Source organism: Hippichthys cyanospilos, chromosome 20, assembly GCF_059441005.1.
Source record: "Hippichthys cyanospilos isolate Australia breed blue-spotted pipefish chromosome 20, RoL_Hcya_1.0, whole genome shotgun sequence".
Taxonomy (NCBI): domain Eukaryota; kingdom Metazoa; phylum Chordata; class Actinopteri; order Syngnathiformes; family Syngnathidae; genus Hippichthys; species Hippichthys cyanospilos.
This window is the reverse complement of record NC_142388.1, coordinates 7,361,028-7,384,939: the sequence shown is the minus strand read 5'-3', so window position 1 is coordinate 7,384,939 and position 23,912 is coordinate 7,361,028. Positions and strand designations below refer to the sequence as shown.

The following is a 23,912-nucleotide window of genomic DNA, read 5'->3' as shown; positions in this document are numbered from 1 at the left end:
CCAGTCATCTGCTATGGAAGCCTTCCTGCAACTTCTTCGGAATCTGACATTCTTTGCATTCCAGCTCACATCCAAAAGTCACCCATGGGGTGTGCAAAGTGGCATTAGATTTCCCCTGACTCCCTCCGATAGCATCTGATGAATCTTCCGCTCATTGTTTGTCTCCATATACAACTTCTTTCACGAATCTCTCTGCAGTTCAACTGACAAACTCTGAACACAATCTCGCTGCTTACCAATTTTCAGCCTATTTTGCCACCGAAATACCACAACCGGGATCACATTCATCAACTAAAATCTTTCGAGGACCCAGAAATGAGGTTAAAATGAGCTTCTTCTCTTGTTGCTATGGCAACCGTAATGGTCCCACATCGTCTCATAACAAGAGGCTTTACTAGCCGCCCGCTTCTGTTTCCTTCCCGGTATTACTGCTGCAAAGAGCTAAAGAAGCTTGTGAGAGAACCAAAGAGTCCTGCTATGACTGCATGTGAAACAGCTTTGCGAATTATTCTCCTTCCTTATGGATATTGAACACTTTCAAAGACGGAGTCCATGGCATTCTAAGTCAGGGTTTATTACACAACAAAAAGTGGACTGGCTTCTAAGGAAAAGTATTTTGGGTCAGTCTGACCCCGAAAATGGGGATGTGGTGAGATATTACTGCACAGGTATCAAACTAAGGATCACGGGGGCAAATTTGGTCCATCATGTTTTTTGGGGGTTTTTTTTGGCCAATGCTCTGCTGTGATATGCTTTGCTCCCAATTAACAATTTTATTTGTTAGCTGTATTTGTTATTGGACATAGCGCTGATGTGTTAAGCTTTGTTGTCCGTGCTTATTTTACAAGTAAGCATGAGCCAATATTAGATTCTGAAGGCGTGATAACAATAACAAGACTATTTTTTCCATTGAACACAATCTGTATTTGGTACATGAATACAGTGGTACTGGTACCCCTGGCGTTAAGGTTACTCAAGACTTAAAAAAACATTCAAAAGTCCTTTAAAATAACTACTGAAGTAATTAAACGTTTCGGAAAATATAATATCTCTTACTTTAATCTCCAAAAACTGTTTTGTCTCTATATGTATCCTGTGATAATGTCCTATTTCATAGTTCTATTTTTCCCAAATATCGGTAATTCACGACAATGGAATGTTTAAAACCAACAGCGAGTGGAAATCATCCATGCTATACTGAACAAAGAACACCTGGAGCACATGTGCTGCTTATGCAACAATTCATCTAGCATCTATGGAGGTATTGCAGGTGTGTGAATTGCAAAGCCTCATATTGCAAAGGCAGACAAAGAACTTGACCAAGCAGTTAGCGTATAGAGCAAAGAAAAAATGGATTCAGTCTGTTTTATATCTTGGATTACCTCCAAATAACTTTAATGGGACCTTGCTAGCTAACTTTTCCATCAGTGTGAATGAGAGATTCAATGATTTGAATACTTTATTTCCATTTTATGCCTTTGCTCCTCCCCATTTGCCTTGGCATAGAAAACTATTTGCATGAGATTGATCCCATCCCAAAAACTGAGTGACTTTAACAAGTGTGTGACTCGGGGCTATGTTGAAAAAAAAAAAAAGGTAAAACAGAGCGAGTTTGGGGGAAAAAAAGGACATAAAAGAGTGCTGTGTCATTCGCTTCTGACTACTGAGGTATTTTTAGGCCTATTTTATTCAGCAATTCAGAAAGATAGATTGCGTTTGATGTCATTTTTTTTGCTCTTCCACCAGAAAATTGTATGCATAATGAAAACATGCATTTGTATAGAAAATGTATATAAAAATGTTGGCATACAGCATTTTGCATAAAAAAAGTCACTATAAGGCAATTTAGCAATATGTTGGTTCATGTTCTAATTCATTTGCTCTTATTGCGAAAAGAAAAAAGTAACGTTCCTGTCAGGGCACTAAAAAGCGTCGCATTAGATTAAAAAGCGCTCGTCTACGAACATGCAGCAACAAATTCAAAACGCTTTAAACCATTAACCGCAAGTCTTTGTTAACCTTACATAAAACCAAGGTCTGTATTACTGTAATAAGCATCCCTTTTCCAAGCCTGAGGCTCGACAGGAATTCTTAAGCCATGACCGAGACGGTCGGGAAGGCTCCCAGGGGCCAAACACCGCTGCAGACCCAAACAAACGATTCGGTTACCTAACGTCGGAAATCCCTCATTTAGGACGGCTGTTCTTTGATAGGGTTCTTATCATATGTGTATCGAAACAGACTAAGAGCGATTTTAGAATTCGACCCACCTTTCGAATAGTGTCCATCAAGCGTTGTGCACACGTGTTTTATATTCCTCGGAGAAACTTTATGCCATCGTTGCAAAGACAGGCCTTTTGCAGCGTTATCCTTGAGGAAGGAGATTGCGGTTTGTTTATTTTGACATCTCCACGGAAAAACATAAAAACCATGCAGATTAAAGGAGCGTAAATAGCGCTTGTAGGCACCATTTCAGGATCTGCTCTTTCCAAAAACGTCATCCCGTTCTAAAGTCAGGGACACTCAATTCTCCTCACATATTTACTCCGGCTACTTTAATCCAAGTTTTTGATTAAATCTTATTTCCTCATTCTCGTAAGCATGTTAAAAGCACGGAAGGAAGGGTCGAAGATAAAAAAAAAAAAATGTTGCATCATTTCATAAACTTCTAGATAAATGGTGTGTGCTGCACCATGTTTCCCTAGGGAGGCAGATGTTTAAAATACTTCTTTGAAATTTTAATAAAAATAAGTACGTAAATATCATTTCAATGCTTGCTACTTATAAATAACACTATTTACTTTAATGAGTAAAAAGTCCACTCACCTGACATGCTCCCAGTGACCCACATATGCTTCCGAGGATTTGTAATATGACGATTGAGGCTTTATGCACCATACTCCATTCTTTTAATTCAGACTCAGACGGCCTTCAAAACAATAGGCACATTCCTCTGTAAAGAAAACAAAAGGAAATCAAGCCATGGTGATAAATGTGAATCATCTGGAGACATGTCATAGAAAATCACAATGGCCTATCAGTGATAAGCTACTTTTAGAACGGGCCTGCTGGCTACTCAATGGTTGTTTATCTTCATAGCCTCTTGAGACCCATTCTATTTATTTGGTCTGCATTTTTTGACTGGTTTGAGCTCCCTTACTAGAGTGCGCATTAGAGCAGTGGTTCTCAAAATGAGGGCTGCGGACCCCCAGTGGTCTGTGGCCTGACTGCAGGGGGTCCATGAAATAATTTCATTTTATTTTATATGAACCCTAACTCCAAATAGTTTGAGAACCCCTGCAATAGAGGACAACCCGTTTTATCCAATGCCGTCTCGTGTGTTTAACATTGCTGTCTTGCTGGGACATAATGGACACAATAATGACACAAATTAATAGGCTCGGTCTCAAGAGTGCCCCAAAAGTGCCTGTTGGGAAGCCCTTTTTTTACCCAAGGTGAGCTAGGATGAACTCCATGTTAACCCATATCCTTAAAGGGACAGTGTGTAAGATTTTGACCGTTTTTCATTACAGACAGCAGGAGGTGCAGCATTTAACAGACATGGCAGCCACTGGAGGGGTGCCACCCCCCATGTAATATCATTTCATGATAACTAGATGATTGAATTTAAAACATACTGTTGGTTGTTCAGAACACATTTATTTGCAAGTTTTTGAAATTTGTAATCATTTAATTCCTTTTGAATGAAAAACGGCCTAAATCATACACATCGTCCCTTAATGAGCGCAATAGTACACAAAATGGATGGATAGATCTTCCGGCGTCGCCACGCCGACAACAAAGACTCTTTCCTTCTTATTACAAATCAGTGTTGCATTAAATTGATTCTGAAGCCCTTTTTAAAAGGTATAATTGCTACATAATGCAGCTATAACTTTTCAGCGCGTCACCTTTCAGTACATTTGTTTGATTGGGGTTGTGGCAAAGTTTTTACAACGTTTTGACACAATACAATGGGCCACTGTGTGTATATCAACATCTAAGACCTTCTCCTTTGGCTCAAGTCCTTAGTTTGTGGTCATAACCCTGAAACAGCTCCCTGCGTTACCCGCAAGTGTCCTGCATCGCATCGTTGCTCAGCAACTCCATCAACACCGCCGTGAGTGCAAAGCTGCTTTCTATCAACCGGGACTCGAGAGGAAGTACCAAACCAGATAGCTTGGGAGGTATTTATCACTTGTAGATGGGTTTTAAAATAACCATGTTTTTTTTTTTCGCCAAAATAAACAACTCTTCTAGCGCTAATTTCAGACAGATTTTTCTCTTGCTGATATCGAGGGGCGACAAAAGATTCGCAAGTTGATCCTTTTTATTAGGGACGCTCATTAGGAGTGAAAATGAATGTTTTTTTTTGTAGGTCAGTCTGAGCTATTCTTAGAGAAACAAAGCATCGGAGCTAAGCAGATTAATTTTTCATCTGGTATATTTACTATTTGATCCTGATGCCAATTTACAAATCCAAAATGCCTCGCAATCACTAAATACGCTTTTTGCAGATTTTCAAAAAGGTTTGTTATGAAGACCTCAGACCCCCTTTCTAATCTCTTAAACCCACCAACGTGATGTTAACTTTCGGTGCCAATTGAAAGCCGCGCACGGAAAACTACAATCGTTTCAAAATGTCTTTTTGTGGGGGGGCTTGAATAAATGTGTTTTTAGGACTACAAAATAAAAATGGAAATGTGTAAATGAAGGAATTAGAATCCACAGGACGTGTTCTCCATCCTCAAAATGGATGTCCCATGAATCTTTTGTAAAGATATTAGACTGCTATCATTGACCATTGTGAGCCGTAACATGAAATGACATGACAGGGTGCTACAAAAATTAATTTTCCCATGAGGATACAAAAGAAACATTAAAAAAAAAAACTTAAATAATAGTTGGCCATATCTTATCATTAATAATTGTGAAGGTTCATTTAATCACTTTTTTTTTTACATTCCAACTTGAGAGCACATTATGATGCATATTGTTTTTTTTTTTAAATCATGTCTTTGTCATGGTAGTAGTGCTCGGGATAATCAACGTATATGGCAAAGTTATGTACCATTTGATTGTGTTTTTTTGTAAACTATTTACTATATTCCGAGTGATACAGATTTTTTCAGACTGATGGAGATTTCCTCCTAATGCATTTCAATGGATGTCAATTATACGTAGAATTCCATTATTTGTATGCCTGGAGTCAACTGTAAATACTGTATATTATTTGAACCAAAAAAAAAAAAAAACAGTCACTAATGTCTGAAAATGAGTCCCTCCCTGGAGCAGATGCTTGGAGTGTCTATTGAAGCGTCAGTTGCTCACTCATGCGCTAAATAGTTCCTGAAAGGTCCTCTCAGCACCAAACTCCAAAACCTGGTAGCCATGACAGGGTCACCAGAGATCTTCTTAGACGAGTTGTTAATGTGACACGACAATGGTGAGGTCATCAGAACTGGTTTGAGAAAGTGATGTCTGCAATGGGCGTTTATTCTCAATCATCAACAATCAGTCTCCATTTTCATGTGAGTGTGTTAAAGAAACAAGTGGAGGTATTGAGGTATCTGCTGGAAAAACTTGATGGAAAGCATCGTTCATCCACGCATAAAAACCGCACCATGTGGATGCGGATCACGCGAGTGATTGACAGAGACTAAGCCAAAAGTAGCAAATAAGAGATTTTTCTTCAACGCTTCATGCATACAATAGAAAACTTAAATTCTCTTCCATCAGATTTTCTGGATAACGAATGTTAGCTAAAATGTGGATTTTTGACATTTTAATATGTTATCATGCCTGTTATAACCCACAACCGTGTTAACAATCATGTTTGCGAACGTCAAAAAAGGTCATTGATGTTCAGCACAACCCAAGATGCATGTTAGCCCTCACAGCTGAACTTTATTTGCACCTCTTGGAAACTTGCTGGATGGATGGATGGATGGATGGATGGATGGATGGATGGATGGATGGATGGATGGACAAACAGCTGGACAGATGAATGAATGAAGTAGCCCACCATAGGTGCATGATGATGAGTTTACAAGATGTTGAGGGCACAACAGTATAGCAATGTTCTACAGTATTAACATTTCCCTGCCAGGGTGAAATAAAAAATCCATTTGGCACGTGGAGCAAAGTTTATCTTCAGTGGAGTTGCATCGAGACAGCAGCTCGTCACTGAAGCTGCTTTTCTGCTTGCACGTAGATGATGTTGCGGCTTTGTTGGACACAGTCCTGTTTTCTGTCACAGATATAACTCTGTGTCCATGACATAGCGTGCTTTCTTCATCGCAGACATCATCTAGTGCATTTTTTAGCAGGAAGCCCGTTTTCTGAGCAAGAACAGGCAGCTCTGTCCTTTCGGAGTTAGCGGGCTTCGTTGGAAGTCCAATATAGCTTCTCTCGGCTGCACACTCAGGAGTTTTGACATCTGTTAATCGTCCGTACTGTCATCGTTCATGCAAAGTGGGTCAAGTTCATCTCCGTGATCTTGACCTCGAAGGCGTTTAGGTGCAGCTTTTTGGAGTCCGAACAAGTGACAAAGAGCCATTTAAAGAGCAGCAGGTCTGAACGTGTTCTCAAGCTCCTTGTTGTTTGAAACTTTCTAAGAATCAGTCTCATGGATCTTGCATGGTTCCTAGCATATTATTTATGAGGTGTTTTATACTCACTTAACATTTCCTTCGAGGCTACAAAGACGTCTTTGCATCGCATGACTCAAGAGGCCACGAGGGATTTCGACCCGGTTCTTGGGCATATCTATAAACAATCCAAGGTATAAGGAAGAAGGCTGCCTGGATATTTATGTACGCCGCAGAAGCATGGTCGGAATGCGTACGTGGCAGGTGACCTTTCTATATCTCCAAATAAGGTCAGCTGACAAATGTTTATTGCCGCCTGAGCCCGGGTCACCACGGTTTGTGTTGATTTATCTGAGGAATGTGTGCAGAGCTGTAAAAGGATTGCCGCTGTTTGAAATTCCCTCCAAATTTTGCGCATGGCGAATAATAATAATAATAAATACATTTAAAATAACAAGCTTCTTAAAGTGCCTGACGTGCTTTGGTTCTAATTTATTGAGTCCATAAGAGCTCACCATATTCACAAACTCAAGGATACATTTTTTTTTTTTTTTTTTTTACATCACTGGGCCCATCGCCAAAGTTTTCTTCAACTTTATGGCTATTTCATGGAAAACCAATGACAGTATGCCAATAAAGTTTTTTTGGAAAATACCTTGATACATGCTAACTTCAGTTACTCATAATGTGTTACAACGAGACCCGATTCAGGCACTCATATAAATACGAATTTAGAATTTAATTTTCATATTGGGGTAGTCATACCCCAGGGGTACATGAGATTTTACTAGGGTTTTTTCAGATAATTGAGGACCCCATCACGTCTATTTCCTCTTCTTCCTGCTGTGCTCTGGAATGTAAATGACATTGTCCGTGGAGCCCATAAAAAGAATCTGGTGCACTGCGACCTGAAAATAGACTGAAGATGGATCGGGAGTACATTCCTAGACACTTTGAGATATTTTCAAATTGCAGAGTCACTCATTTGATGTCTCCAATGACAAGGCTCATTTTTTTTATATACTGTATTTAATAGTAATTTGGTGTTCATAAACAGGTTTTGAGAATTAACCAAATGTTTGTATATAATCCTGCGAACAAAACTTGTGATTCCCCTTTTTTTCCCTCGAAAACAGCAAAAATATTTCTGGGTCTTTTTGATCTGGTGTTTGCTTTTTTTTGTTTTTTTTAATCAAAAACAGTTGTACAGCTTTAAAAAAAAAAGTAGCAAAAATGCATCAATAGAACTGTGTTCAAACGCTTTGTCGTGCAAAAACGGAAAAAATACATTCAGCATTTCCTTTTGAACTTTTGATTGGTTCACCTTGAGTTACAATACAACTACCGGGTTAAACACTGTAGAAATCAGTCAACCAAGTCATTTAATCTCGTCTTTTTAATGTAGTTTTTTTTTCTTTTATAAAATTGCTCTGCAATGTTATTTTTTTCCACACTTCTAGCACAACGTAAAAGACAATTATGTTCATTACTTTTTAGCCCAAGTCAAAATGTAGTTTAAGAATATGTTTGGTGTAAAACAGCTGACTACAATTCGAATTTCAGCGATAACAGATTGAAGCGCTAGTTCAAGTTCTTGTTTGGTTGCTTGTGACGCGTGGATAAATGACTACTTAAGCACTGAAATGTCACTGCTGGGGTTATGAAGAGAGTTCACAGCACACTCAGTCAATGAGTGCTCTCATGCATGACTCTCAAATTTGGACCAGAGACATCATCATGCAGAGCAACATATTTTAGGTAGCCTCGGGCTACTGTGTTATGTCGACTTCTAGTGGTGAGAAACAGAACTGCATGCATTTCGTCCTGTCCAGTTGAGCCACTGTTTCAGATTACTTTCAAATAAAACACATACAAAACACGCCAGCGCTAAGGAAGTCAATCAGACATAACTAACTTGAATATTAAATTATTAATAACATACAGTAAATTTAAAAGTTCGACTGAAATTCCATATATTGTCTATAAAACGACTATTCTTGGCATTTTTTTGGTTATGGGACTCTGATGAAGAGAGTGCCCATTGAGCCTCTGAGGAAATCCCTAACACACACACGCGCGCACGCGCACACTCTCTCTCTCTCTCTCTCTCTCTCTCTCTCTCTCTCTCTCTCTCTCTCTCTCTCTCTCTCTCTCTCTCTCTCTCTCTCTCTCTCTCTCTCTCCCTGGATGATAAACTCGACCTTCTCTCCTCACCTCTGATTGGACAAGGCCACAAGTAGGGAATGGCATTAAACTATTTAAATAGAACTTTGTCCCCCCTCAGTTTACAAGGGACTTTTTATTGCCACTGATTCCATCCAGGACACATTTCTCCTCATCAAATGTATAAATGTTGCTGATATCCTGTGGAGCTTTCATCTTATTTTTCCAAAATTTGACACATATCAATTCCTAAGGATTATTGCTGGATTTGGATTTTTTTGTGCGTTATTTTTCTGCTTTCAATCTACTCTTTGGAGTTTTTTTGAAACAGGTGAGTTACATTATGATTATTAGATGAGTCTTCACATTAAAGTATCAACTTAAATAATTGTATTCTTTTTCTCACGAGAAGTTAATTTGTTTCAGCATGAAGGTGACGGGGATTTTTTTGCTACTGATGCTTTGGACCTGTGATGGTGCCAGAATAGCAGGTGATCCAACTGACCACGAGTTCTTAACTGGTTTGAAACTTGAAAAGAAAAATATATTGAGCGCAAATCGATTGTACCCCCACAGAGAGCGGGGAGGACAATAGCGTGTACGACTTGTTCGAGCTGGTCCAAGTCCCCAAAAAGAACCACGGAGTGAATCAGGTGAAAGGAGATGACCCGTACAGCCCCGCCTACAAGATCCTCAACCCGGACCTGATCCCCCCCGTCCCCGAGCGCGCCCTTCGGGACCTGATCGACTCCATTCACGCCGAAAGAGGTTTCCTCCTGCTGCTCAACTTCAAGCAAGCCAAACGCACCCGAGGCAGCCTCCTGACCATCGAGAAGAAGGACGGTTCCGGTCCGGTCTTTGAGATCGTCTCCAATGGGAAGGCCAATACTTTGGACATTGTCTTCTCCACGGAGAACAAGCAGCATTTGGTGTCCATAGAAGACGCGGATCTCGCCACGGGCCACTGGAAGAACATCACGTTGTTCGTGCAAGAGGACCGGGCTCAGCTTTACGCGGGATGCGAGGAGGTCAACAACGCCGAGCTGGACGCGCCCATCCAGAGCATCCTGACCCAGGAGACGCCCGCCAGTGCGCAACTCAGGATCGGGAAAGGAGCCGTGAAGGATCGATTCATGGTGAGTATAATGATAAAAAAATCATTTTAAAACATAGATTTGCACTCCCTTGAGCGGTCTAATGCATGCGTAAAAGGTGCGTAAAAATACGCAGATAAAATCATCAGTTTTGCAAGAATCTGTGCAAACAAACGTGTATGTTTCGAAAGTAGGATAAATAAAAACAAGATACAAAATATGCACGTCTGAGAGTGTATTATAGCATTTTATGGCACGTGGTGTTTGCAGGGGGTCCTTCAAAACGTGCGCTTTGTTTTTGGAACAAGCTTGGACGCCATCCTCCGCAACAAGGGATGTCAGAGCTGTGAGTAATTTATCACGGGTTTATTTACCCAAGCACTCTTATCCACTTGAAGTCCCAAATGCAATATTTGGCCACATAAAAAGTATTCAGCCGAGCGTCGTTAACTCTAATGAAAATATATCAGCCGGCTTGACTTGTGTGAGTACTGATTTGAAGTGATGTGTGCGGTTCTCGACTTCCAGCACCGGATTCCATGATCATGGAGAATCTTAATGGCTCCTCAGCTATCAGAACGGAGTACACTGGCCATAAAACTAAAGGTAAATAATCTTCGAGGCAAGTCATGTGAATTCTTTTGCGGTTTACACTATTTTTTTTTTCTGGTTAAGATCTGCAGATGGTCTGTGGCTTCTCCTGTGAGGACCTCATCGGTATGTTCAAGGAGCTGAAGGGTCTCGGTGTGGTGGTCAAGGAGCTGTCCATTGAGCTCCGCAAATTGGTAAGTAGGAAACGCATTTGAGCGTGTGTGGAGTCAAGTCACCAATTTTGATTCCTTCACACTCTAATTTAAAGCTTTGCCACTAGTTATGTGAGATTTTAACCAGGTTTGTGCAGCAAATCTTTTTTTTTTAATGCTGTGACGGAACAGTAGATTTTCTTTTTAAATTAAGAGCAGATTGACTTGAACATGAAGCAACTTACTGCAGAAATGTGTGATAGTAACTCTGTTGCAAAATAATGTACGCTTTTATTTAAGTTGTTTTTGAGTGTGTTTTTTTTTTTGAGAGATTTTTTGAGAGATTATTTGTATGTGCTCACAGAGCAGTTATATTTTAAGTTATATTTTAAAAAAATGACTTTTAGTGCCAAGCTTTATCGGAAAGCATAGTTAGCATTTTAACTTTCAGATATTGTGTGCTATGTCCTTGAATTGCACGCAGGTAATATCTCTGTTGTAAGTGTAGAAACACTGCCACCCAAAGGTCACTGTTATCACTACAGTGCTCAAATGGCTTTCATAACTTGAGAGCTCAACATGGGACAAAAAAAACTTACACTAATTCAAATGCATGCTCACATCTGGTGGGATCCATTATTGAAATTCCACCACCAAATACTTGATGACCGATTTTGTAAAGCTCCAGAATATTCCAAATGCCCGCTTCCTTTTCAGACAAACGAGAACAAGTTGATCAAAAATCGCATCGGCATCCACAGCGGCGTCTGCATCCACAACGGCATCGTGCACAAGAACAAAGACGAGTGGACCGTCGACGACTGCACTGAGTGCACTTGTCAGGTGTGCGCATCTTGCACTCGAACTCAACACTCCTCGCGGACTGTGCATGCACAAACCCAAATGGACACACTGGAAACATAATAAGTACCCGCAAATACTATAGATACACAAACATTTACAGCTAGTCTGTGGTCGGTAATGATAGGGCAAATACTTGCTTGGGCCCAATAAGAGCAACTCAGTGATGTGCCGCTCATAATTAACACATTCACTACCACTGACGGCAATAGACGTCAGATCCATTTTAATTAGCTGGCAATGAATAATTTAGATATAGATATGTTAAAAATCCATTTTAGGTGACTCTGCAGTTAACATTTCCTCTCTGACAGGAAGCAATCATTCAAGTGAGCTATCAGCAAGTCGAATTTAATTTTTTATAATCGCATGAGAGGAACAGTATATTTTTCTTTTCAAATTAAGAGCAAATAAATTGGACCAGTCAACATAGTCTTTTGCAAAACGTGACTTCTTTTGATGAGCCAGAAATAAAACAAATTGAATAAACTATCTTGTGGAGTTGCGGAAAAATATATATTTCACTCCAGATACATTATTGAAACGGATTGAGAACAGTTACACTGGGTCATAAAGTCCGTCTGCCTTTCATGTTTCGGACAAAGTCGCCAAGTCTAGGTCATCCGTCTGAAACCAGCTTCCGTTTTATGATGGGGCTTGGCCAAATTCCCACCTTCTTCTGATCCAGTAGGCAGACTGGTGCCAGAAAGTCACCTGGATTTTATTCGCTCATGTAAGCCTTGGAGAATTATTCCAAACAAAATAGATCAAAATCAGACGAGTTATGCAACAAACCAGAATGGCTCAGTCAGTTATTTTGATCACGGATTCTTTATTGACATTCTAAAAAGCCTTTCTGAGATGAGACGTAACTTACAAGTGTTTTTATTGCAGAACTCTGCAACTGTGTGTCGCAAGATATCCTGTCCCCTGATTCCCTGTGCTAACGCTACCGTACCGGACGGCGAGTGTTGTCCACGCTGTGGAACACGTAAGCGTTTTACTTCACCTCGCTGAACACGTTTTGTTTAACTTTATATATATATATATATATATATATATATATATATATATATATATATATATATATATATATATATATATATATATATATATATACATATATTTATTTATTGATGTCAAGCTGAAGTTGAATAAAGTAAATTTTTTAATCTGTAGTAATGCACCTTATAACCTGGTGCATCATATATACAGAAAAAAAACACCTGATTTGCCTTATACTCCAAAAAATAAGTATCTCAGCAAATGTTAAGGGGGTACTTGAGACAGTATGTTAAAAAAGATTTAATGATGCCAACAAATGATTTCCTATGGATTTTTTTTTTTTGCAAACCCAACCTTCGAAACTCTGCTGTATAATGCAGTTATAGTCATAGAAATGTGCCATGCATCTCCAAAAATGCCTTGTAAGCTAAAATGCGGCAGGAGCATTCATGGAGACACTACCCCAGTCATTCCTTTACGAGAGTCTGTGTAATTTCCCGTATAAAACCCACAAATATTTCCCTACATGTAAAAGTTTCTGTTCGAGAGAAAGTATGTTAATTTTAGAGATGACTTGCCCTGGCTCATGTTGGAATAAATAAAAGGGTACTTATGCGTTTGGAACATTGGCGCTTTGTGTTCAAAGACATCTTTGAATTCTTCAAGCCGAGATGGCTGCAATTTGCCAAATTGGCCAAAGTGGGAAAGAAAATTGTTTGACTGTTTGGTAACAGCTTCATCCACGTGAGGACAAGTGACATGTTAGTCATACCTGTGCAGTCTTGGCTGCAACCCTTCTCTAAAACCAAAATAAACAGCAGAGCCCGCATTCATGTGGACCTTTGCCACTTGTTGAAGTCATTCCACACCGTTGGCCATGTGTGCGAAAAAAAAATGTCATTTTTTTGGAAACATAGCTTTTTGGACCATCCCAAAGCATCTTAACGCCCTTCTGTTCTATGACTTGAGTCCATCAGTCTCCATCCTGTAGAGAAGGCCCCAAATCCGAGCTAAATCTGCCGTTAGCGTTCTGCTCTAAAAGATTTCCTCTGCTCATTTAAGCATGAGTGTTGAGTGCGGTTCTTTCATTGTGTCTCTTCCATGTCCTTGCCGTCTCCCTCCTCCTCAGCGAGCGACTACGCTGAGGACGGCTGGTCGCCGTGGTCTGAATGGACCCATTGTTCTGTGTCATGTGGGCGGGGCATCCAGCAGCGCGGACGCTCTTGCGACCGTATCAATAACAACTGCGAAGGCACCTCTGTGCAGACACGGGACTGCTACCTTCAGGAGTGTGACAAACGCTGTAAGATGTCCCCAAGTTGTTCTCGCCAAAAATGATTGACCGACCCTTTAAATGTCTGACTCGTTCTGAATCCTCAGTTAAGCAGGATGGCAGCTGGAGCCATTGGTCACCGTGGTCCTCGTGCTCGGTTACCTGCGGTGCCGGCGTCATCACTCGAATCCGCCTCTGCAATTCCCCAACCCCCCAACTCGGAGGCAAGGACTGTGTGGGAGAAGGTCGCCAAACGGAAAAGTGTCAAAAGTCTCCATGCCCCAGTAAGTTTCAAGTCCACTCAATTGCTCTCGAGAGCGCTTAAGCCCATTTATTCGACAACAAAAGCTTATCATCATGCAACGTTTCTTCCTTGTGTTCCTCAGTCAATGGCAACTGGGGACCCTGGTCCCCGTGGGATACATGCACTGTTACATGTGGGGGCGGTGTGCAAACTCGTAAACGCCTGTGCAACGACCCTGCGCCAAAGCATAATGGCAAAGACTGCGTTGGTGATGGCAAGGAAACCCAGACGTGCAACAAGAAAACGTGTCCTATTGGTGAGGAACTTATTCTTAAGTCAGAAACGTACCGGAAACCTCACTTTGGACCTTATACGATGTTCACTGTTTTCAGACGGTTGCCTATCAAATCCTTGTTTTGCCGGAGTCAAATGCACTAGTTTTCCTGATGGTTCCTGGAAGTGTGGAAAATGTCCTGTTGGTTATACTGGTAATGGAATCAAATGTAAAGATCTCGACGAGGTATAAATTCCACCAAATACTTCTTAGCTAATTGAATCTATTACGGATTATGCCAGCTGCATGATTTGAATGTGTCTTCATCCGAACCTGAATACAGTGCAAGGAAGTCCCTGATGCTTGCTTTGAGTTTAATGGCGTACACCGCTGCGAGAACACAGATCCGGGCTACAACTGTCTTCCTTGCCCGCCTCGATACTCTGGACCTCAACCGTTTGGGAAAGGTGTGGAGCAGGCTGCTGCTACTAAACAGGTAAACAAGGAAAGGGCCTACATGAACTGGAAGCATGGCTCTCTAAAAGCAGAAACATATGGATCTAGACTTTGCGACTCAGTTTTTTCCCCTCCTTCTAGGTGTGCTCACCCCGAAATCCATGCCTGGATGGAAGCCACAACTGCAACAAACATGCGCGTTGTAACTACCTTGGGCATTTCTCGGAACCCATGTTCCGATGCGAGTGCAAACCGGGCTACGCTGGCAATGGACACATCTGCGGAGAGGACACTGATCTGGACGGTTGGCCCAATGCTGACTTGATTTGTGTGGAGAACGCCACCTACCACTGCAAAAAGGTAAACATCAGGGGGTACCGAGGTAAATAGTTGAACATTGCTTTTGAATGATAGGTAGACGATCCTTGTTTTCTGTTGATCCAGGACAACTGCCCCAACCTGCCCAACTCCGGGCAAGAAGATTATGATAAGGATGGCATCGGTGACGCTTGCGATATCGATGACGACAACGACGGCATTCCAGATGACAGAGTAAGTTGAGCGAGAGAACGTGCGTATGAATGACTGAGATTTTTATGTTCATCATTTATGTGCAATGTGGATCTAAGTGGGAAGGAGGTGGGGCTCAGGGGGAAAGTAAATGTTTTCCCTGGCCAAAAACTCAAATTCTATCACTGAGTTACAAGTCTGAAGGGACTCAACTGTGCACAAATTCCAACGCTAGAAGTGGGATCTGACCTAAAAATAAAGCACCTTTTCATTCCACCGACCTCCTTCCTTCTAAATAGATCCACTCAGTCAGTCTGAAGACAGATGGTGAAGACCTGCACCAGAACACATACCCGTAACTTTCCCACTCATTTCGCCCAAACAGGACAACTGTCCGTTCACCTTCAACCCCAGACAGTACGACTATGACCGCGATGACGTGGGTGATCGCTGCGACAACTGCCCTTATAATAGCAACCCCGACCAAACAGACACAGACAACAATGGAGAAGGAGATGCCTGTGCTGTGGACATAGATGGAGATGGTGAGTTTGACTCATTTGAGAATTGCCCTTTGTTAGTTGGCGCTGAACTGACATCGTAAAGTCTTCGTGTCTTCCAGGCATACTCAATGAAAAGGACAACTGCCCCTATGTGTACAATGTGGACCAGAGAGACACAGATTTAGACGGGGTAGGAGACATGTGCGATAACTGCCCTCTGGAACATAATCCTGATCAGGTGTGTGCACGCTCCTCCCTCCTCATTTCCTTCCAGGTCATCGACCAGCAACAATACACATTCGTCTGTTTTTCGCCGTCGCACTGCATATGTTTTCTTTTCAATCGCATGTGAGGGACACAGAGACAGCGGTTCAGTCAGTAGCCCCTGTCAGTCTCAGTGAATTCCACATAGAGCTCAAGGGCGCATCAGTTCAAAAAGGCATGGTGGGGGTTAGGGGTCTTTTCTATAGGCCATTGATGTAAAAAGTGAAAGGAGAGGCCCTCAGCTGGATATTACTGAGGAATGGGCTGCACCGCAGGACAACTCAATGCACCTGTGCCATGCTACATTGGAAAGGAGGAATGCGCTGGTAATGACAAGGGTGCTTGGGATTTGCAGTTTTAGGAACTTTAAAATCAGTCTAGAAATGTATGAGATTGCCCAAAAAACATACGAATTTCCGACTTGAGTGTTGAATCTACCAATCCAAATACATCGCCATTTGATTCAATCCCTTGATTGCTAATGTCCCATTGCATCTCACCTTGCTCACTGGATCGTGTGCGATTGCAGGTGGATTCAGATGACGACCGTGTTGGGGACAAGTGTGACAGCAACCAAGATATTGATGAGGATGGACACCAAAACAACCTTGACAACTGCCCATATATCCCCAACGCCAATCAAGCTGATCATGACAAAGATGGAAAAGGAGATGCATGTGATCACGATGACGACAATGACGGCATCCCAGATGACAAGGACAATTGCAGACTCGCACATAATCCTGACCAGGTTGACTCTGATGGTGAGGACAATGGAAGATCGTTAGAGCTCCTGTTCCACTGAGCGGCTATTTTGATTTTGTCAGGGTTCATTCAAATTGCCTGATAACCCTAACCAGAGAATACTAGACGTTTGCTTGGATTGCTTTTGTTGCAAGAAAATTTTGATTGTTCAAAATGACAGTCCGGTGACCACCTGGCAACAGCTAGAAGCCCCTACCGAACCCCAAGGAGATCAAAAGAGCCGCTGCCCTTGCCGACTCTGGGCTTAAAATGGACTCTCTACAGCGTAAACTATTACCCTGCCATATTTTCAACCTTCTTCATTCTTTTGCAGGTGATGGGCGCGGAGATGCATGCAAAGATGACTTTGATCAAGATAACGTGCCCGACATATATGACGTGTGTCCAGAGAACTTTGACATTAGCGAAACAGACTTCCGTAAATTCCAGATGGTTCCTCTAGACCCTAAAGGCACTTCGCAGATTGATCCAAACTGGGTGGTTCGTCACCAGGGTAAAGAGCTCGTTCAAACAGTCAACTGTGACCCTGGAATCGCTGTTGGTAAGTTAAAAAAAAAACAACTGACATTTCTATGTAGTTCTGGAAAGTGAAAGTTTTCATGATAAATGTTATTCATGATGAGATAAACGTTCTATAACTTGAATCCTGCTTCTATAGGATATCATGAATTCAATGCAGTGGACTTCAGCGGGACTTTCTTCATCAACACAGAGAGGGATGATGACTATGCCGGCTTTGTGTTTGGTTACCAGTCGAGCTCCAGATTCTATGTGGTGATGTGGAAGCAGATCACTCAGACCTACTGGTCCAACAAACCCACAAAAGCCCAAGGCTACTCTGGCTTGTCAATCAAAGTGGTCAATTCCACCACTGGCCCAGGAGAACATCTCAGGAATGCCCTGTGGCATACCGGAAATACCGCTGGACAGGTACAGTATGACCACTCTCATAAACTATATGACATCTCCATGAGGATTGCACATTGTCTTAACTCCATTGACGACTAAAAAACATCAAACACTCATTTTAACTGAGCCGGCGGAAAAAAATAAAAAGAGAATTACGGTAATTTTTGCTTGCTTTAGGTCCGCACTCTCTGGCATGACCCCAAGAACGTTGGATGGAAAGACTACACGGCCTATAGATGGCATTTGATCCACAGACCAAGAACAGGGCTGATCAGGTGTGTAGACGAAAATTCAACATTCCTGTTTAATATCCGGTATATTTGGTATAGCATCCCTAACCTACTCCTTCACCCATTTAGGGTTGTGATGTACGAAGGAAAGAAAATCATGGCGGATTCTGGTAGCATCTATGACAAGACATATGCAGGAGGCAGGCTAGGTCTTTTTGTCTTCTCCCAGGAGATGGTTTACTTCTCAGACCTCAAGTATGAATGCAGAGGTAAGGACTTATATCTCAATAAATATTCATTGGAACCTCCTAGGTTGAACGCAATCAGTTCTGACATTTGGATGTAGTTGCTAGCCTGTTCGAACTTAAATACATTGTAACATACTTAGGCTAAATGCTAAGAACGTAGCATCTTTTCCTATAATAAAGAATTACTTATTTTGGCATAGTATTTTGTAATGTCTTCGTACATGTAATGTAGGCCAAGTACTAAAAATAGTAGCCTTTTTTGCTAAATGCTTAAAATAGTAGCATTTTAGCTAAATGCTTAAAACAGAGCATATTTTCCTATAATGCAAAGCAGCCATAATAATTCACCCATGAAATGACAAAAGAACAACATTTATTTACTTAATTTTCAAACAAATTGGTATAATGCTGGCCAAGTGCTTAAAAAAAGCATTTTAGCCAAATGCTAAAAACATAGCATCTTTTCTTCTAATGTAAAACAACCATAATATTATAACCATCAAAATGACTAAAAACCACAACTTACTTTGTCAATTTTCAAATGTAATCATATAATGTAGGCTAAGTGTTACAATAAAAACAGCATTTTATATCAGTAATAGCATGCTTTTATCATGTTTCTTGCTAGTACGTTCAAACAAGTTTTTCAGACAAAAACGTTTCCTCTAACATGTTTTTTTTTTCTTTTTTCCACAGATGCATAAACACACAATTCTGGATGATCTGGGGAATGCACCTTTTAGTAGTATGAACTTTTTTTTATTCTCTTATAAAGTCCAGGGACCGATTTATCTCCGCAACGCTTTCTTGTGCAATGCGTCCACTCGTTGAGGGTGAAGTGCATTTGGGCGACCTTCGGGTTACGCCAAGCCAATTTGGGCCGAAAAGCAAACGGCTTGAGGATCAGAGTCCCTTCCTTCTCCGCCCGAAAGCTGGAGAGAAAAGGAAAAAAATTCCCTCCCTCCCTCCCGTCTTTGCCTGTAGGACACCAGCACCTTTCTGTCCCAGCTCTCCTTGCTTTCTTACGCTCTGAAAGACCTCATTCATTTCTGTGCGGGCAGGCCTCCCCATAGACAACTATGCACTTCCAAACGTTTTACATCTCTGGGTTTTTCTTCTTCAACCTTTCCAGCTCACCTTCTTACCCTCTGGATGGACATCCCAAAGAAAAGACTGCGTAAATGTTCCATTTGCTTTACCAGGTTGCACATTGTGAAAGATACCATTCAAGAGGACTCAAAAGACGACGGCAGCAGAAATATTTTAGGAATCTTTCTTGTTGAGAACGTATGACCGAAGAAAACGATGTCGTGTTAGGAAAAAGGTGAACATAATCTAAATGGATGTTTGTGTTCGTGCTTGTGTGTAAAACTGGCCATATATGGAAAATGAAAGTACTCATATTCATCTACCTAAGACTCCATAAAGAGAAAAGCCAAGAAAAGGAGAAACGCTATCCAAAAAGTTGTCCAATGTGCAAAATGGAATTGTGTTAGTCTTTTTTTCATCTTAGTCCTGGATTGGTTACTCTCAGGTGAAAATGATTATTTTGTAAAAATCACCGTCTGCATTCCCGTTAGCATGTCACAACCAAACTTTGGTCAACGACAAGATTTTTTAACCCTCATCTTTTGAGGTTTGAATTAGGTATTATGTAAATACATGTAATTTATTGACTCTTGCCTACAATGTAGGCAGAAAAAAAGATACTTTGAAAAAGTAAAATCTTTCTGAGGACAGTTAAAAAAAAATAAAAACTATCAATAGGAGTAATCGGGTTTCAGAAACTGGATGTGTTGCTCTTATCAATCCCCCACTCACAACTCATAAACAATTTTGTTTTGATTTTTGATAACACAGGGCTACTTAGTATGACGCGTGTGAAAGAAATGCAAATTAAATGACGTACAGATATTACCTCAATGCTATTGATCAACACAAACACACATTTTGTTTTCGTTTGAAAGAATTTTAGTATTAGTGTAGCATGGGTTGTCAGTTAATTTCATTCATTTCCCAAAAGTACACCAGCAAGAACATTAAAATGGGAGATGTCTTCTTTTTTATTACTATTAAAACATCATTTTGCTTTATCGTACGTTCAATGCATTTTTTTTAGCAGATAAGTTATTGTTCTGTTATGTTCTTAGCGGTTTGTGAGAGGTCAATGATTGCGTGCGTGTGTAGATAAGTGCTATTTAAATAATTTATCAGGATTCGTTGCCGTACAAAAGGGCACTTGTCCGTCTGTATAAACGGTTTGCACACTGATGTGAGGATGTTGTATTCGTTATCATTTTGACTTTTGGGAGCTGTGGGGAGGGGTGGGTGGGTGGGGGGTGTCGTTTATCGATATTATCATTATTTTTGTACACTTAGTTTTGCTTGTCTGTAAACATGTTCTTAGTTGTACAAATGCTGTTTTTATTCTTAGTATTTTGTAACGTACTTCAAGATAATAAATAGTTCAAAAGTGATTGTGTGTCCTTTATTTTTAAAACACGTGCTGAGATTCGAACAAAAAAGGGTCTGAAATGGACCGGCCGCTCAAGAATCAACAGATATTCCCAAAGGCCGCTTTGGGTACAAATAGTTGCGTTGTCAGGTATTTCTCTCTCAAAAGAGGTGATGAAGGCCACATGAGGAATGCGGCACACACTCCCGCTCTTACCAGCCGCTAGGTGAAAAGTAAAGACAAGATTTAGCTTGTCTCCTTCTGGATGGCAAAGGTCAAACTATAGCAAGTTCATTGTCGCGAATGATGTCCAAGGAAAGTCAAATATTGCTGTAGGCCAAAACATTCCCACACTCCATTTTTTTTGGACCACCATGCTTCCTTTTCCGGCAATGTGGAAGTGAGGCAAAACAAGCCACATCCATTTTTTTTGTCACAGCACATCACTCTGTCAATTTATTTCTGTCAGAGAAGAAAAACATGGCTACGTCCCAATCCGGAAGCCATAAAAAGCAAGAACGTGGCCTCAGTTTGTCAAACTTGATTCTTTTTTTATTCAAATTCTCCCATTGAACATGTAATCAGAAGCAGCAACACTTGGGCGAGACTTCTCAAAAACTGCTGCAGGTCTCACAAAGGTGCTCACAAATGCCCTTGTGTTGACGTTTGCAAAATTTAAGACCTCATAGTTGGAAGGCGGAACCGACCCTTCAACTTTATCATTCCGGTGTAACCTCTAAGGTCGAACGCAATCTAGCCCCAAAAGCTCTGATTTGTTCAGAATTAAATCAGATGTTCTCATTTGAAGTAACCAATACTAGCGAGAGCTTTGTAAACTGCACTGGCAATCAAATACAGTTTTAATAGTCGATAGCCATACAAAAGTACAAATGTACTATTTATTGAGGGGACTTACTAATTAACAGAAATTTGACTTTATTTTTTGTATTACTAATTTACTTAATTATTCTTCCTGTCACTATACAGAGTGCAGTAAATAATACCACCATGACCTAATCTGCCATTTTGCAGCAGAACATTTAACTCTTAGATTGCCGTCAACCTTACAGAACAGAATGGATTGCATTTATTTTTATTGTACAGCAGGTATACATGAAAATTGGGAGCGCTACTCTGAACTATGCATTTCATATAAGTACAGTGGACCCCCAGGTTATGGCGTCCCCGGTTTACGTTTATTCCACGTTACAAAGTGGAATAATTAATAACTAATTTTTTTTTATCTCCTCGTTTTCCTGCTTTACGGCACTAAAATGCCGATCTGCGATTGGTCGGCGTCAATAAGATGCTGTTCTGCTATTGGTCGGTGTCATAGCATCTCAAAGATGCCGATATGCTAAAGACTTGATCTCGTGTTCGGGCTTATAATATCGTATTTATTGTGCATTTTATTGCTTAAATCAATCTTTCATTTGTTAAGCATTGGTCCCAAGATTACTAGTGATGTTAAAGGGAGAAGTGAGAAAATGGTCCCAACTTCTGAATGAATCATTTCTTATGACGGGGGTCCACTGCATGAACAACAGATGTCAAAAAAATCATTTTCACTAAGCTGGTAGTGAATGCGGTAAAAAAGAACAGGACGTACTGTTCCCTCATTGATTTTGCGAACAGCTTCTCACACACCCAAACACTCCTTAAATAATGAGAGAGCAAAGCTGCAAAAGACCCACCCAATTACCGCCAAGCTTCTTTGATATTCCTTTAAAAAGAACACCTTTCCCCCCTCAGTAATAGGGTACGAACTATCAGCCTTGAAGTGTTGGGCCAAAGTGCTGATGAATGGAACAGGAGCTGTACAACAGTCTTATTTAGCTCCTGTAATTCTCCCAAGGAAGCGGATAGACTGTGGAGCCACTGAAGTGACCTCAAACCTCAAACGTTGGCTATATGAATTGGCCTCCCTGCCTGCTCCCTTCATCTGTCACCTGACACTTGTGCACTACTTGTATGTGTAGTGTTGTGTTAAGAGGAGGACCCCCCACCTAATAGCACCACCTCTGCACATGAAGGGCAAGGGCTGCAGGAAACCACCTGAATATACACAATTCAACACTCACACAATATGAAGTTGCTAAAAATAAACACATTGGTTTGCTGGTTAGGATCGTTGCTATGAATACTTGAGTGCGACAAGTGAAAACCGTCAAGTATGCAGCCCGCCTCGAGGAATATTCATATTGTGGGTACCAGAATTTTTAAAATATAATTATTCATACTCAACATTTTTGAGACAAAGATTACTAAAGTATCAGATTATAGATTATAGTTCAGTACAGATTATACAGTAACTGTACTGTTATCCGTTCCCGTTTCAATCTTCCGTAGTTGGTGGATCGGTGTTTCCCTCAGGGTAACGGCCCTCGCACGTCAACCTAGAGTGGAGCCCGTAGCTGAGCAAACATGATAAAGGGGAAACAGGGTTTACACAAAGTATTCTTTTTTTATTACGACAGCACTCCTCGTAACATCTGCCCAATGCTTTCTTCTGCCCTCTACTACTACTCCCGTCGTGAGGATTCAATACATTTTCTATAAATTTCCATTGGTCGCCCTTGTAAACATTGGAGTTACACACCTTTAAAATGTAAAAAAAATAAAGAACAAAATCACCGTATATAAAGAGATTTTACACTCGGTGCTGATTTCACTTTGGTTACCAATTAATTCCATTTGCACCAGCAAAATGCATGCTAGTTATAATAACATTGTAAATAACGGCCTTAAGAAAAATATTGATATTGCATTATGGACTCTTGGTTGTTGCAGCAGCTTGTCAGACTTAATCATGTTTCTGTGACCTCTGCAGTAGCTTTGTGTCTATTTGCATTCTTTGAAATTTTGATGATTATGTGGGAAAGAAAAGAAACAATAGTCAGGCTTTTTGTAAAACAATTTTTGGTCGCCGGTTCCCAGTTAGGGCTGAGAACACATTTTTGAGATGCGAAGATATTCTGAGCGTCTGGAACCTGCCAGAAATTTCAGCCCAGCGTCTTATTTCTCAGGCTAGTCCGGGTAGCATGGCAAAAAAGATGCGATGTTTGACCCTTTGTCAACCTGCAAACGCTTGAATAACCTTATTCCTAACATATGAGGAAGAAAGTGTTGTCAGACACCAGCTGTGTTACATCACAGTAGGCTATCATGCCAAGCTTCGAAGTGCCGCGGTTGTGGCCAATTCGAAAATGTGTCTCGCAACCTTTGAGGCAGACATTTTCTTTTGTCTAACGTCAGTAAAGAATACTGACAGCTCGTCAAAATGTGGTCTATCTTTTTTTAGTAGTTACTGATCTAAATGCCATTG

At 40.8% G+C, this 23,912-nt stretch overlaps 1 protein-coding gene across 2 annotated transcripts; it reads left to right on the top strand.

Moving 5' to 3' along the window:
* The first annotated feature begins 8,879 nt into the window (after positions 1–8,879).
* thbs1b (thrombospondin 1b) lies at positions 8,880–19,629 on the top strand. 2 transcript variants are annotated; one of them, XM_088403293.1, is made up of 23 exons: positions 8,880–9,084; positions 9,180–9,244; positions 9,330–9,889; positions 10,118–10,193; positions 10,376–10,453; positions 10,523–10,632; positions 11,308–11,433; positions 12,346–12,442; positions 13,586–13,759; positions 13,837–14,013; positions 14,116–14,289; positions 14,366–14,493; positions 14,591–14,743; positions 14,845–15,063; positions 15,148–15,255; positions 15,599–15,758; positions 15,836–15,954; positions 16,510–16,744; positions 17,059–17,286; positions 17,404–17,675; positions 17,832–17,929; positions 18,014–18,153; positions 18,829–19,629. In XM_088403293.1, the coding sequence occupies exons 2-23, from the start codon at positions 9,181–9,183 to the stop codon at positions 18,834–18,836; spliced, it is 3,504 nt and encodes a 1,167-aa protein (XP_088259419.1). In that variant the 5' UTR covers positions 8,880–9,084; position 9,180; the 3' UTR covers positions 18,837–19,629. The 2 variants fall into 2 exon arrangements, with proteins under 2 accessions (XP_088259419.1, XP_088259420.1); XM_088403294.1 differs by having other exon boundaries at positions 9,166–9,244.
* The last annotated feature ends 4,283 nt before the right edge of the window (positions 19,630–23,912 follow it).